This window comes from Bos indicus, chromosome 11 (assembly GCF_029378745.1).
Source record: "Bos indicus isolate NIAB-ARS_2022 breed Sahiwal x Tharparkar chromosome 11, NIAB-ARS_B.indTharparkar_mat_pri_1.0, whole genome shotgun sequence".
NCBI classification, from domain to species: Eukaryota; Metazoa; Chordata; class Mammalia; order Artiodactyla; family Bovidae; genus Bos; species Bos indicus.
The window spans coordinates 67200866-67215875 of NC_091770.1; the positions used below are offsets into that span (position 1 = coordinate 67200866).

General features: G+C 41.1%; 1 protein-coding gene across 1 annotated transcript in view; it reads left to right on the forward strand.

Moving 5' to 3' along the window:
* The window catches only part of ANTXR1 (ANTXR cell adhesion molecule 1), a 258189-nt gene that overhangs the window by 44197 nt on the left and 198982 nt on the right, over positions 1-15010 (forward strand). The window contains exons 4-6 of the mRNA XM_019970429.2: positions 12664-12745; positions 13293-13326; positions 14905-14984. Coding sequence (XP_019825988.1) covers positions 12664-12745; positions 13293-13326; positions 14905-14984 — 196 coding nt within the window. The remainder of the gene's footprint in view (positions 1-12663; positions 12746-13292; positions 13327-14904; positions 14985-15010) is intronic.

A 15010-nucleotide genomic window follows, 5' to 3' on the forward strand; every position in this document is an offset into this window, starting at 1 on the left:
ATGCATAGAAAGAGCCTAGCAGAGACCCCAGCACAGCATGGATCCTCAGGAAATACAACTTTCCCTGCTCACCTACTATCTGGCATGTGGCATAGATAAAGGATAACATCTTACAGACCAGCAGCCACAAACATTCTTATCTGGATGAAGCCAGCAAGGCAAACGTCAGAAATAGCAGCATCAAACATGGTAGAGTTCTCATATTCAAATCAGAGAGCTAAGACCAACACATTTTCTGTGGGCTAACCAAAAAAAATCTACTATTGGTCAACATCAGGCTTGTCCATCACCTCCTAGTCCCTTGGCCTCTCGGGTGGGAACGTGAACCTCAGGTTTAGCACTGCCTTTGACAGGCTCAGAATGCTTCCTTGTGAACTGTGGTTCAGCCTTTGATATTCACCCTCAACAATTTTTAAAAACCATTAAATATTTTAAGTATAACCAAAGTATACAAAGAAAGGATTGTAAACCCTCATTATCCACCACCAAGCTTATGAAAGAAAATGCTACATGTTTTGACACCCCTCTTTCTCTTATCAGAGATATTACTATCCTGAAAGTAGGATTTATCATCTTAATGACTGTTGTATATTTTTGCATACCCATGAATAATGTATTTTTTCATATTCAGTTTTATAATAAACTATCATACTGTGTTCTTCTTGAGCTTGCTTTTTACACTTAACATCATGTTTTTGAAACTTTTTCTATGTAGATATGTGTAGCTACACTTGGTTCATTTTAACTAATGTATACTTTCTGTTGCATTGCATTATATTGTAATAATGTACCACCATGTACTAATCTATTCTCTCATTAATATACAATTAGTTTGTTTCTAACTTTTCACCATTATAAACAAAGTTGCATTGAACATTCTTGTACCTGTCTCCCAGAAGGTGGGAAGCAAGATGTCTCTGATATAGAGATATATACCTAGGGATTGAATTGCTAGGTCTTTGGTATGTGAATATGTAACTTTAGTAGACATGATTTAATTGTACTCCAAAATGGCTGCACCAATTTACACTGCCATTAGTGATTATAAGAATTTTCATTTCCCAACATTCTACCAATGTCTTGTGTGATTCTCCTATTCTTATCAAAGAGATGTGCCCACATATGACTTGTGGATTGGATTATCTGGTGTGAACCTAGTATACTCCTACCTCCTCCCACCTCCACCCCAACATTGCTCCAAAGTGTGACAAGGAAGTCCTGTCTTTTGGAGAGAACTGTAGCTTTTTTCAGCGTGACCAGAACAGCAGACTCTTGTCTATTATCTACCGTAGAACTGTCTACTTTCAGCTTCCATCCAAGAAAGTGACTCTGGGCTCCTCATTCTCTGTTGCTCAGGATCTGGTAGAGTGTTACTCTATCCTCTGCCCCTGCAAACACTCCTTGTGGTCAGTAGTACTAAGCTCAGGTACATCAAACTGACCATCTTAGATGCCACCAGCACCAGGAGAGACCCTGTCTCTATTGAACAAAGAGGATTGTGAAACTAAAGGTTCTCACAGGATAAAAATCTGTATTTGGGCAACCCTGACTATAGAGCCTACTTTGCACCACTCCCGTCTCTTGCAAAATATGACTCAACTAGGGGAAAGGGTTAGTGATGGGGAAGGTCTTACAGGTTGGTGGCTCAGAGGTTAAAGCATCTGCCTGCAATGCGGGAGACCTGGGTTCGATCCCTGGGTTGGGAAGATCCCCTGGAGAAGGAAATGGCAACCCACTCCAGTATTCTTGCCTGGAAAATCCCACGGACAGAGGAGCCTGGAGAGCTACAGTCCACAGGGTCACAAAGAGTCGGACACGACTGAGCGACTTCACTTTCACTTTCAATGCCATAGGAAACTGCATGGTGAAAACCACTCTGCAAATGAGTAATAAACCAAAATAGAGTTGTATACAGAGGAGTTTGTTTGGACAAATTCATCATGTTGCCCTGTGATTAAACCATTGTTCCTGTCCTTTATGCTAGCTTAGGACAGCTCAGGAATTTGGAAATTCCTTGATGGGCTCCAGTTACTGGTCTGCACTTGACCCTGTGTCGTACTGTAGACTACTCCTGCCTGTCGAATGTAGCCTCTCCAGTTACCATCAGATTCCCAGGTTCTGCTTCTATTTCAACCATTGGTCCTAACATAAAATCAGATGCAGGACTCTGAGCTGGAAGGAAGCTGGTAGATCTTATAGTTCCACACTTTCACTTTGCATTTGAGAAACCAAAGGTTGACATGTGTTAGAAGTGGCAGAACTAGAATTCAATTCAGTCTGATTTCCTGCAAAGTCCATGCTCTTGTGAATGGTACTGAACCCATGTGAAGAATGAGACTGCCTTGTAAGACAGTGTGAAAAAAGTGAAAGTCGTTCAATTGTGTCTGACTCTGCAACCTCATGGACTGTAGCTCCTCTGTCCATGGAATTCTCCAGGCCAGAATACTGGAGTAGGTCGCCGTTCCCTTCTCCAGGGGTTCAGTGTAGGTGTAAGAATAGGGGATCTGGGTTCTGGGGCACTCCAGTCTTTAAAGTTCTAGAAGAGAAGGTAAAGCTTACTCAGAAATATGAGAAAGGACAACTGATGTGGGAAATGGAGAGAGGATGCTACAATGGAAGTCAAGAGAAGAAAGCATTTTTAATTGAGAGAGGGGAGTTAACTGTGCTGCTGTTAAAGAGTGAGTAAGAGGAAGGCAGAGAAGTAACCATTAAATTGGGAATGTGGTGATCATTGAGGGCCTTGAAATAGGCAGTTTCAGTGGAATTGTTGAGTCAAAAGTCACTGCAAAATGAGCCAAAAGGTGAGGGGTTTCAATTTTAAATTGAGAGGGAAAGACATTTTAGCCCCTTTTCTTGCAAAAAGCACCCACAATCAGGAGAAGGTGAGACAAAACCAGAAAGCCCATCTTTGAGGAAATTAAAACCACAAAAACACAGGACAGAAAAAAAAAAACAGAGAGTGGCAAACGATGTAAGCAGTGTGGAGAGAAGTCATACATAATAAGAGATACTGAGGAGGAAATAGCCTTGTAGCCTTGCAGAACCTTGGAAAGCTCAAAACCTGGAACTGTCTTCTGCTACTGCAGAAGGCAAGAAAGTGTTACAGGGTGAAGACTAGGACATGTTTAAAAGTTTACCTAAGGATCTTTTCAACCTTCAGAACCACTTGCTTCCACTACAATTTGAAAAATTCCCTCTTTTCCAACTCCACTAGAAAAGAGAAGTGTATTCTCTGGCAAAATTAAACAAGAAAAGTTTCATGGACAGACACCACACAAGGGAGATTATGGAGACGTATGCACAATAAATGTTGCTACTTCCAACCCTCTCCCTTGTCAATTTCAGAATTAACACCTAAGGAAAGAGTTTGAAAACGACTTCTCTGTAGAAATAATCATTTCAGAGGGGAAAAAATGTTCATACACTGATGCATCGGTGGATGATCCATCCAACAAAGAATCCTGTTGATAAAAGCTGATCACCCACCACCTGGTATGCCCCACCATGCACGCAGGGTTTCCCAAGTGGCACTAATGGTAAAGAACCTGCCTGCCAGTGAAGAAGATGTAAGAGACATGGGTTCAATCCCTGGGTCAGGAAGATCCCCTGGAGGAGGGTATGGAAACCCACTCCAGTATTTTTGTCTGGAGAATCCCATGAACAGAGGAGCCTCGTAGGCTACAGTCCATAGGGTCACACAGAGTCGGACACAACTGAAGCAACTCAGCACACACGCACGCACCGTGCACACAGAGCTTCCAACCAGTCTTAGTCTTGTTCAATCACTATGAAGAGATAGATAAAGATCACTTTACATTTGAAATCTTTACCAAGAAAAACTGGGAAGCAAGTACTCTTTCAAGAAGTTTTGTTTTGAAGAGACATGCAAATGAATTGGTCAATAGCTAGAGGGACATGTGGGGTCACAGAGGATTTATTTTGTTACGATGAAAGGTACTAGAGTATATTTATATGCTGGTAATCATCTCCAGTATTTTTCTTCCTGTCTTGAAACAAATGTGTAGTCGCAAATATTTAGAAAAAGCCTTTATAGTATGTCTGCTTCTAGTTAGGATGTAGAGGGATGTGAAAAACCTTCATTTCCATGGTCAACCAGAAAAGCCCAGACAAAATAAAATTCATATGTTCCACTGGGGCTAGCAGACACACAGGAAGCACTGATGAGATGAGACAGAAACAAGCCCAGTAGAACTGAGCAGACATCTGCAGAAGCTTCTGTACTTGAAGGTGGCCACCTGATCTGGGTTTGGGAAATTAGAAATGTAGGTGAGCCATGGACAGACCTCTCAGGTATGAGGGAAAGTCAGCTGAACCTTAGACAACAATGTTCACCAAAGAGATGGATTATCTTAAAGAGCCCCAATAAATAAAAATTTCTCAGCCTAATAATTCTTCCCTCACATCCAAACCTCTGCAGTTTCCCAAGAAAGTAGCAGTAAAAGAGTTGTTGAAAATGAGAGAGAAATCACTTCATCCCATGGATATTTGTGGTGCTTGCTTGGATTCTGGAGTCCTAAGTCAAGCAAAATTATCTGAAACTGCACCTAACTCCCATCTCAAATACAGAAAAGATCACAAAGACAGGGCTGGGAACTGGGTTAATAACAGGGAATACAGTCTAATTAAAGCTGTATCCCAAACGAAGATCAACCTAACTCAAGAGAGAATCTAAACATTCAGCACCACCCCGACTCCAGCTCACAAAGACAAAAGGCTTACAGTCTCCAGTTAGTCAAAAAAAACAAATCAATATTATACCTAAGTTTCCACTGCTTTTAAAAAATATACCATGTGTGAAATACAAATTTAAGAATTGTGAGACATGGGAAGTAGGAAAGTGTAACCGATGATCAAGAAAAAAACAGGAATGGTAGCAAACTACAAATGACTCAGTTATTGGAATTAATAGACAAGAATTTAAAACAACCACTATAAACATATAAAGAATTTACAGGAAAGGGTGCATATAATGGAGAAAGACATGGAGTATCTGAAAAATAAGAAAGAATCTCAAAACACCAAGTGAAAACTGCAGACTAAAAAATACAATATCTGCAGAAAATGGATTAATGAATTAAAAACACATTAGTAGAAATTATCTAAATTGAAAGAGAGAAGGGAAAACATGGAGGGTGATGAACCAGATCTTATTATTTGTGGGGTGATATCAAGTGATCTAATATATGTATAATTAGAATACTAAACATGATATTTCACACACAGATTCAAGAAGCTGAAAGAACCCCAAACAGGATAAATTTTTTAAAAAATCACCTAAGCACATCACAGCTGAATTCTTGAAAACCAAGCACATGACAGCTGAATTCTTGAAAACCAGAATAAAGAGAGAATCTTAAAAGCTGTCAAAGGGGGAGGGAAAAGACATATTACAGAGAAATATCAATGAAAATCTTGTACTTTCCCTGGAAAAAAGCTTGTGCAATCCAAAAGACAAAGGAGCAATATCTTTAAAGAGATAAAATGAAAAAAAGTCCAACCAGAATTCTGTATCCATTGAAAATATCCTTAAAATTAAAGGCAAAGTCAAAACGTTTCTAGAAAGAAAAAATAAGCTGAGAGAATCATTACCAGCATATCTGTGTTACAAAATAAATAAATAAATGTTAAAAGAAATTTTTCAGAGAAAAAATGATACCAGGTGTAAACTACCCATCGGATCAGATCAGTCGCTCAGTCGTATCCGACTCTTTGTGACCCATGAATCCCAGCACGCCAGGCCTCCCTGTCCATCACCAACTCCCGGAGTCCACTCAGACTCACGTCCATTGAGTCAGTGATGCCATCCAGCCATCTCATCCTCTGTCGTCCCCTTCTCCTCCTGCCCCCAATCCCTCCTAGCATGAGAGTCTTTTCCAATGAGCCAACTCTTCACATGAGGTGGCCAAAGAACTGGAGTTTCAGCTTTAGCATCATTCCCTCCAAAGAAATCCCAGGGCTGATCTCCTTCAGAATGGACTGGTTGGATCTCCTTGCAGTCCAAGGGACTCTCAAGAGTCTTCTCCAACACCACAGTTCAAAAGCATCAATTCTTCGGCGCTCAGCCTTCTTCACAGTCCAACTCTCACATCCATACATGACCACAGGAAAAACCATAGCCTTGACTAGACGAATCTTTGTTGGCAAAGTAATGTCTCTGCTTTTGAATATGCTACCTAGGTTGGTCATAACCTTCCTTCCAAGGAGTAAGCGTCTTTTAATTTCATGGCTGCAGTCACCATCTGCAGTGATTTTGGAGCCCAGAAAAATAAAGTCTGACACTGTTTCCACTGTTTCCCCATCTATTTCCCATGAAGTTGTGGGACCAGATGCCATGATCTTCGTTTTCTGAATGTTGAGCTTTAACCCAACTTTTGCACTCTCCACTTTCACTTTCATCAAGAGGCTTTTTAGTTCCTCTTCACTTTCTGCCATAAGGGTGGTGTCATCTGCATATCTGAGGTTATTGAAATTTCTCCCGGCAAACTATCCATAACAACACATTAAAAACAACAACCAGAAATGATAACTATTTTCTTTTTCATTTATAATTTTATTTTTTGTTTTTGACTGTGCTGGGTCTTTGTTGCTGTGCGAGTTTTTCTCTGGTTGTGGTGAGCAGGGGCTACTTCTCTAGTTGTCGTGTATACAGGCTTAATTGCTCCCCAGTATGTGGGATCATCCCGGACCAGGGATTGAACTACTGTCTCCTGCATGAGCAGGTGGATTCTTCACCACTGAGCCACCAGGGAAGGCCAACTATTTTCTTAATTTCATAAAAGGATGATTATTTAAGTCAGAAACAATTAACACTATATTTTGGAGTGTATTACATACAGAGGTAAATATATGACAACAATAACTCAAAGTATGACAGAGAATTACATGGAAGTATAATACTAAAAGGTTTTTCCATTATATGAGAAGTAGCGTGATATTAACTTATTATAAAATAAGGATAAACATCATAATCCATATAGCAACTGCTGAAATGAAATGTAAGGGAGGATATCACTAGAGATCCTACAGATATTAAAAGAGAATGAAGGAATATTAAGAGAAAAGTAATAGAAATAAATTCAACAATTATAATGGATATTAATGAATACCTATGCATGTTACTATCTATAAATTATACCTAACTTTAAAAAATTTAACAATGGATCTTTGGTTCAACATGCATCCTGATGTCATTAATCATGCCTACTCTGAGATAAATGCCATTAATCAGGCCTACTCTGAGATAAAAATCATAAAGAGGACGTGATCTTTATACATTATAAACAAGTGATTAGAGTTGGTTACGGGACTTCCCAAGTAGCAGCAAAACGTCTTTCTTTGCTATTCTGTTCGGTTCACTCCATGTTTTGGGTAGCCGACACTGGAGGCCTGAGACATCTGGAAAGGTTGTGAGTGTAGCATTAGTGGTTAATTGTGATGCATGTTTACTGTATCCTTGAGGTTCCAAAGCCAAAAACTGCAGGACATTTGAGGAAAGTCAGTTCCACGGAAGCTCCTTCACTAGGAGGCAAAAATTGGCCAATTCAGAGCTGACGCTGGGTGTCAGAGAGGTGGTAGTGGAGTTTATTTTTTATAGACTGGAAATGTGGTAGACATTGCCCAACCCCAAGGTGGATTCTGCAGTAGAAGAATCACTGGGATACTTGGGGTAAAAAGTTGTTGAAGTGCTTCTTGATGTACTTATGTACATTCCTCCTTTAATGGTTCCATCAGCAAATATTAAAATGTCACAGTACAACTGGAATCCCAGAAAGTAATCTTCAAGAAATGTAGAAAAATTCCAGGGTAAGAGAAAGCCCAACAGACACTGTAACTGATTCTCCCCACCCCCTCCCCCTACAAACCAGCATAGTACAGGTGCAAAGTGAGTGCTCAGTAAGTAGTTGTGAAAATGAATGAATGGATGGATGGACTGTCCAAAGTGGAGTCATTCATTCAGCAACAAATCACTCAACTATGTCCATCATTAAGTATTGCAGGAGTTGCAAAAGGAACACAAGACATGTGGCCTGAAAACCCTTAACTTCTAAGTAGGAACACTGGCAGACATGTGAAACCACCAAGGAAAAGAGGAGACTCTTTAATAGCAGCCTGTTTTCGTAGGATTCCCAGACTCTCTCATTTCCCAGGAAGATAACATTTCATTTGGTAATACCCAAGTTCTCAGAAAAAGGAGAGGTTCTTATCAACCCCTTTAAAAGACCTTTCTCCCAGCTTTCTTTCATTTCTAAGAGAGCATAAAAAAATAGGTCTTTATTAATAGTTCTGTTGTCCCAGAATTAAAACAGACCCACAATTTCCATGAAACCATCTGTTTTGTTTGCTTGGATGTTGTGGGAGCTTAGAGAAGGGGCATGGAGTAGGGAGATGGGGCCATAAGTCATCTGATCTTTCACCAACTAAGGGTGGTATAAAGGAAGTTTGACCACTGCTTGGGACCAGTGAGCTCATCATATCTTGCCAGACACATCAAGGATAAGGACAGCTCCCAAAACAGCCTGTGCTTGCTCTGGTACCAAAAAAATAGAAAGCTCAAGAAAACACTTGTAAGGAAAGGAAATAGGCTTAGAGAAAACACCCCGTTCCCAGACATTTTTTGGCAGAGAAAAATACAAAGCAGCCAGGGAATCTTTTCCACACCCCCAGTATCCCGTTTTTCTTTCCTCTTTTTAAAGTTCCAATTTTAACACAATACACCAATTTTAGTGTTACCAAAACGTCCTAAACCTCACTAGTCAATGACCCTAGACAAGACCACATTTACTTTTTTGGTTCACATTTCCTTTCAATGCCCTATCTGCGTCCACCTAATTAGAAATTATCCTCCGACTCCATAATGCACCTCAGCTATACCGGAGAGTTTCAGCGTATGACCTCTGTGACTTAGGAACAAACCCCAGTTTTCTGTCTCAGCCACACTCTCCTATCCCAGCTTCACCATCCTGCCACCTTGTTGGCCCTTGTTGCTGTTGTTCAGTTGCTCAGTTGTGTCCGACTCTTTGCAACCCCATGCACTGCAGCACACCAGGCTTCCCTGTCCTTCACCAACTCCCGGAGCTTACTCAAACTCATGTCCGTCTAGTCGGTGATGCCTTCCAACCATCTCATCCTCTGTCGTCCCCTTCTCCTCCTGCCCTCAATCTTTCCCAGCATCAGGGTCTTTTCAAATGAGTCAGTTCTTCACATCAGGTGGTCAAAGTATTGGACCTTCAGCTTTAGCATCAGTCCTTCCAATGAATATTCAGGATTGATTTCCTTTAGGATTGACTGGTTTAATCTCCTTGCAGTCCAAGGGACTCTCAAGAGTCTTCTTCAACACCACAGTTCAAAAGCATCAGTTCTTCGGCTCTCAGTCTTCTTTATGGTCCAACTTTCACATCCATACATGACTACTGGAAACACCATAGCTTTGACTAGATGGACCTTTGCTGTTACCCTCATGAAAAGGCTGACCTGCAGGGCAGAGCCGCCCTCTGCCAGGTGAATGCTAATGCCACCCTCCCCCTACCATGGTGGCCTCATGGGGGACTCTGCTCTCATCTTTAACCCTCCTTCTAATGCACAGATATATGCTCTTTCTCATCACCAAACAGCAGAGTTGAAATTAAACTATGGCTTTTAATGGAATTTATTAAAATGTGGGGGTTCTGTAAAGAGGTACAGCGTAGAGAAGGTTTATAGTTATATGGACCCAGGCCTGCCCTACAGTCAATTACTACCAGGTGAGCTTCTGCCTGGCCACTGTCCACATGTAGCAATGAAGCCTATTCCCTCCCCTACCTCTTTAGCAAATATTTTTTGAATGTCTGTAATGTTCCAGGTATGTCATAAACACAGAAGATTAGTGGAGACCCAAACAGACATGGCCCAATGCTCATGGAGTTTAAAGTCTAAAACTGAAACAAATGAACTAAACTGAACAGATGATGACATAATCAAATGTTACTAGTTATAAAATGTCCTAAGTGCTATAAAGCAAAAATTGTGGGATACCCTGTAAAGTCTGATTGAGGGAGCTAATTGTCCAATGAAGCTACTTTGAGCAATTGATATTTAGCTTGGGATTGAAGGCTGGGAGAGAATTAGCCCAGTGGAGAGCTGGGCAAAGAATATCTCCCATCCCTAGGCATCAGTGACTGCAGATGTGAAGGATCTGTTGGAGAAAGGAGCTAGGGATGACCAGTGGCACTCAAATGAAGGGAGTAGGGGCAGACTGGTGCAAGTTGAGACTGTCAGGGAGGCAGAGAACCATCCCATGTAGGCCCTTGAAGGTTGTGGTAAGGATTTGAGTGAATGGCATGTTTTGACACATAGTTTAAGAACATGTGGAGATTGAACAGAAGAGGGTTGAAAAGGCAGTCTGATAGCTAATGACTTTCCCAATAGTCTAAGTAAGAAATGATGGTGGCCCAGGCCATGAGGTTGGCAAAAGAAATAGAAGTGTCAGTCTCAAGATATCTTTAGAATACAACCAATGGAATCTAATGTTAGATTACATAGGGGATTAGGAGAGAGAGGAGTCAAGGTAGAGGGGGTCAAAGAAGGCTTCCAGTTAGATGATTTGGGCAGCTTGGCACGTGAGCTGATATCTGGGCACTGATAAGAGAAGCAGACAATAATCTGTACGTCTTCCAAAGTCTAAGTTACTTGACCTTAAATATTCCACCTTAGAAGCATCAGCAACCTCAGTTTAAACCCTATTCAATTTGTCTTTTAAAACTTCCAACCTGACGATCCAGTCTCACCTATGAGCACCCCATTACATCAGTTTAACAAAAATATTAATTCTGCGTTGGGCTTCCTCTTTAAGCAATTACCAGTATATACAAGTAATAAATTTTATCCATTCATTTGTTCATTCATTTATTCAAGAGAGGAATAGTTTATCATAGTGACCGAGAGCAGGGCCTCTATGTTGAAATCCCACCTCTGCCACTTGGTAGTGAAGGAGCTTTGGACAACTTCCTTAAAGTCTAGAGCTGAAACAAACAGATGTTATTAGTTATAGAATTCGTTATTAGTTTATAAATTAGTTATAAAATGTCAAATGTTATTAGTTATAAAATGTCGTAAGTGCTGTAAATCCAGAATTGTCGGGTGCCATGTGAAGTCTGATTGAGGGAGCTAATTTGAACTGGGGAAGTCAAGTGACTATTTAATACTTTCAGCAATATAGTGACTCAGTTTCTTTATCTGCGAAATGAAGATAACTCTAGTATCTACCTCAGAGAGCTATCATAAGTCATAAGTGAATTAATTGTATGCATTTTTCAAACAGTTTGACACAGTATTAGTACACAGATGGTTTTAAAATTTGCCATTGCTCTTCATTAATTCAAGTTTTACTGAAAACTTCTCACTGTTCTATGCTGCTTGGCAAAGTAGAAATCCAGGCAAAAATTTTTTTTTCTTCTAATCAGGCAGATTTGATGTCAAGCCTCTGTTCTCTTACTTAACTAACCTCTCTGAACTCGTTTTCTTACCTAAGGGCAATGATACCCACCTGGAGTGGTTATTATGAGGATGAAATCTGAAATCTGTGTAGGGCCTATATCTAGTGGATGCTCAGTGAACATTAGTTTCCTTCCCTGCTGAAAAGAACTTTCCCCACCCAATTTAAATTGTGCATCTCCACCGTCTGCCCCTAAAGAAACTCCAGTGGGAGGAAGAATAATTTCAAACCCTTTATGGGCTTCCTATTCATGAATGAAGTTCATTTTTTTTTTCTTTTGTCAAAAACTACACTTTCTTGCCCTTTTCAGCATAGTATGCCATGCTAAGTCACTTCAGTCGTGTCCGACTCTGTGCGACCCCATAGACGGCAGCCCACCAGGCTCCCCCGTCCCAGGGATTCTCCAGGCAAGAACACTGGAGTGGGTTGCCATTTAGCTATGTAATTGATGGGAATGTGTATGTGGACATCTAACATCCCTAAGGGAATGGTCCACAAGGATTCTAATTGGTCCCCTAAGCTTCATGTTTTCCGCTGCTGTCAGACCCTTTCCCAAGACTATAACCACTTCCTCTTCCTGCACCACTACCACCTTGAGCAATCAAAGTAAGAAAACACAGACTCCAACCCACAGAAAACACTGTTGGTGCCCTGGAAAGCCCAGTTTGCCAGGGTCTTTATTTTCAAAGCTGACTACTTGGTTTTCTCTGGCGCAATGGTGCTGGTGGCATTTTGCTCCAGACGCCTGTCCCTCCTGCCTGTGGTCCTTGTGGTGACCTTGCCCTGGGTTGTTAGCACCCGCCTCTCTCTGGACTACATGAGCCCTTTGCATCTCGATATAAAGTTGCCTAGGGTGGTATGTTTCCTTCAAGACCAGTTGCATCTCAAGACTTGTTTCCAATGTAGAGTGAAAACTTTGTCCTCTTCCAGGGAATGGAAAATTTTCACCCACAGATTCCTGAAGAAGTGTCCTTTCCCTCAGTCCCTGGAATCTCATTTACTCTACACTATGGCTTGCCCTAAATTGATGATTTACTGCAAAGACTTTCCTGCCGATAGGCTTTTAGGGGACTAATGGGGTAATACAGACTATCCATGGAGATAAAGACTAATGCATGTGACTATCAACAGCAAAATAAAAACAAGACTAACAGGGTGTCTTTGGATTTCAGGGAACAGATCCGTCAAGGGCTAGAAGAACTCCAGAAGGTTCTGCCAGGAGGAGACACTTACATGCATGAAGGATTTGAAAGGGTAACTTTAAAAAGAGTTTTAAACTCCAAATGTAGATTGTGATGTAGAAACAGGGATGACTGATGAGATGAGACACATGTTTTAACGGAACTAAGCCACACTCAATGGCAAGAGTAAAAAAATTTCCCAGAAGTGTGTACCCAATAATTCCATCCAAAAGAGCTGAATAAATGAAATTCCTTCCTCCTTCCCTGACACTGGATGAAGAATCTCAGCTAATGCTTGGCTGATGCTCATGAATCATGCCACACACAAGTCCTCTCTATTCCCAGGGTAGCCTTTCTATATATTTCTTCAGAGGTTGAGACAGAATTTCATCATTTCAGTCTTAAGAAAAACAAGTCCCAGTCTATGAGAAGTAAGATATTGATCCAAGGTAACCTTAGATGAATGTCATCCATTGGTATCTGAGTGAAACCTGGGTGAATTACATAAGAATCAAGACTGACCCAAGACTGTGGATCCAACATCAGAGACCACTGCCCATAATGGCATTTGTTGTAGCAAAGAGTAGATATGTCTAATGACTTTTTCATGTGTTTTTCAGGCCAGTGAGCAGATTTATTATGAAAACAGTCAAGGTAAGACTATATTCTGAATTACCATTATGATTAACTTTTTTTTCTGTGTTTCCTTCTGAAAAAATTACCTCAGTAATTTCCTGTTTCAAAAGACACATATGATATTGCTTCAGATCCTTGAACACACACTTCATCACAGAGAAGGGACACATAGAAAGATGGCATGTACCAGGTCAAATTCTACTGCTCTGATGATTCCCCAAAAAGTTATATAAAAGTAATTAAGATCTCATTATGGGCTACAGTTTGTAATGCTCATGACCAGTTTTGCATGCTGAATTCATCAAGTTAATAAACACTTGGATGAGTTAGTAAAGTCTTGGATTTTTATGTCAAATTTAATTCTCTTGTCCTTCTCTGAGCTCCAAGCCTCTTCATCATTGTGACTGGATATGATTTTAGATTAAGATACTAGTTTGGCTTCATCGTTCCTTCATTTAAATGGGGAAAGGGCATGAAATGCACTTGCTAGTGTGTTTAGCACATGGAAATAATATTTATTATTATTTTAGTTAATATACTATTACTACCTTATCTTTCATGGGTAACATTTCTCTATCTGAGGCAAATCTCCAAAAAGAGTCAGCACTACAGTAGGGACTTTTCTCCCAGACCTGTAGAGGTGTCCATTTCCTATTTTACTCTAAACTGCAACAAATAAGCCAGACCCAGTATCTATAGCAACAGTTGTTAATACAAAGACATCATCAGCAATGGTGGCTCAGATGTGAGCTCAGATGTGCTCAGATGTCCCTCCAGTGTGAGACACCCGGGTTGGATCCCTGGGCTGGGAAGATCCCCTGGAGAAGGGAATGGCCACCCACTCCAGTATTCTTGCCTGGAGAATTCCATGGACAGAGGAGCCTGGTGGGCTACAGTCTATAGGGTTGCAAAGAGTTGGATACAACTGAACAACTGACAAACAATGTTACTAGAAGTTTCTAAATCACTGACAGAATTCTAGTAAGTTTTGACAACTGCTGTAATACTTCTGCTGCTAAGTCGCGTCAGTCATGTCCAACTCTGTGCGACCCCATAGACGGCAGCCCACCAGGCTCCCCCATCCCTGGGATTCTCCAGGCAAGAACACTGGAGTGGGTTGCCATTTCCTTCTCCAGTCAACTTGTAAATCATGATGACTGTTCATCTTTGCCAAACTCCTCAAGGTATGTAGCATGCAGTCAAGGACAGCATGTGAGAAGGACACCTGGATGGCCCAGGTGGTCAAGTTTGCCCTCAGGCCTTGGCAAGAGTCAGGTGGACTGCTCCTGGGAAATAGTCATGCGTGATTCCCTGTAGCTACCCCCAGCCCCCAGCTATCAGTCCAGTGACCAATTTACAAGGTTTGGTCTTTTTTAAAGACAAGACTTGGCAACCCAGAAACAAAACATGTTCCCCCTTAGAGTTTGTTCCATATTCTTCTTCATGCTGGAGCAACTTCCAGTCTCAAAAGAAAAGGTGTTGATTCTCACAATACTGAACTCAGATGGTACAGCTTTGAAGAGATAGACTCCCAGGGCTGAGGGGGTTTTCTTGGTGTGGCAGGATGAACTGAGTGGGTCTGTGTTGTTTGACCAGGATACAGGACAGCCAGCGTCATCATTGCTCTGACTGATGGAGAACTCCATGAGGACCTCTTCTTCTATTCAGAGAGGGAGGTAAGAGACAGCCTGGCCTGTGTCTG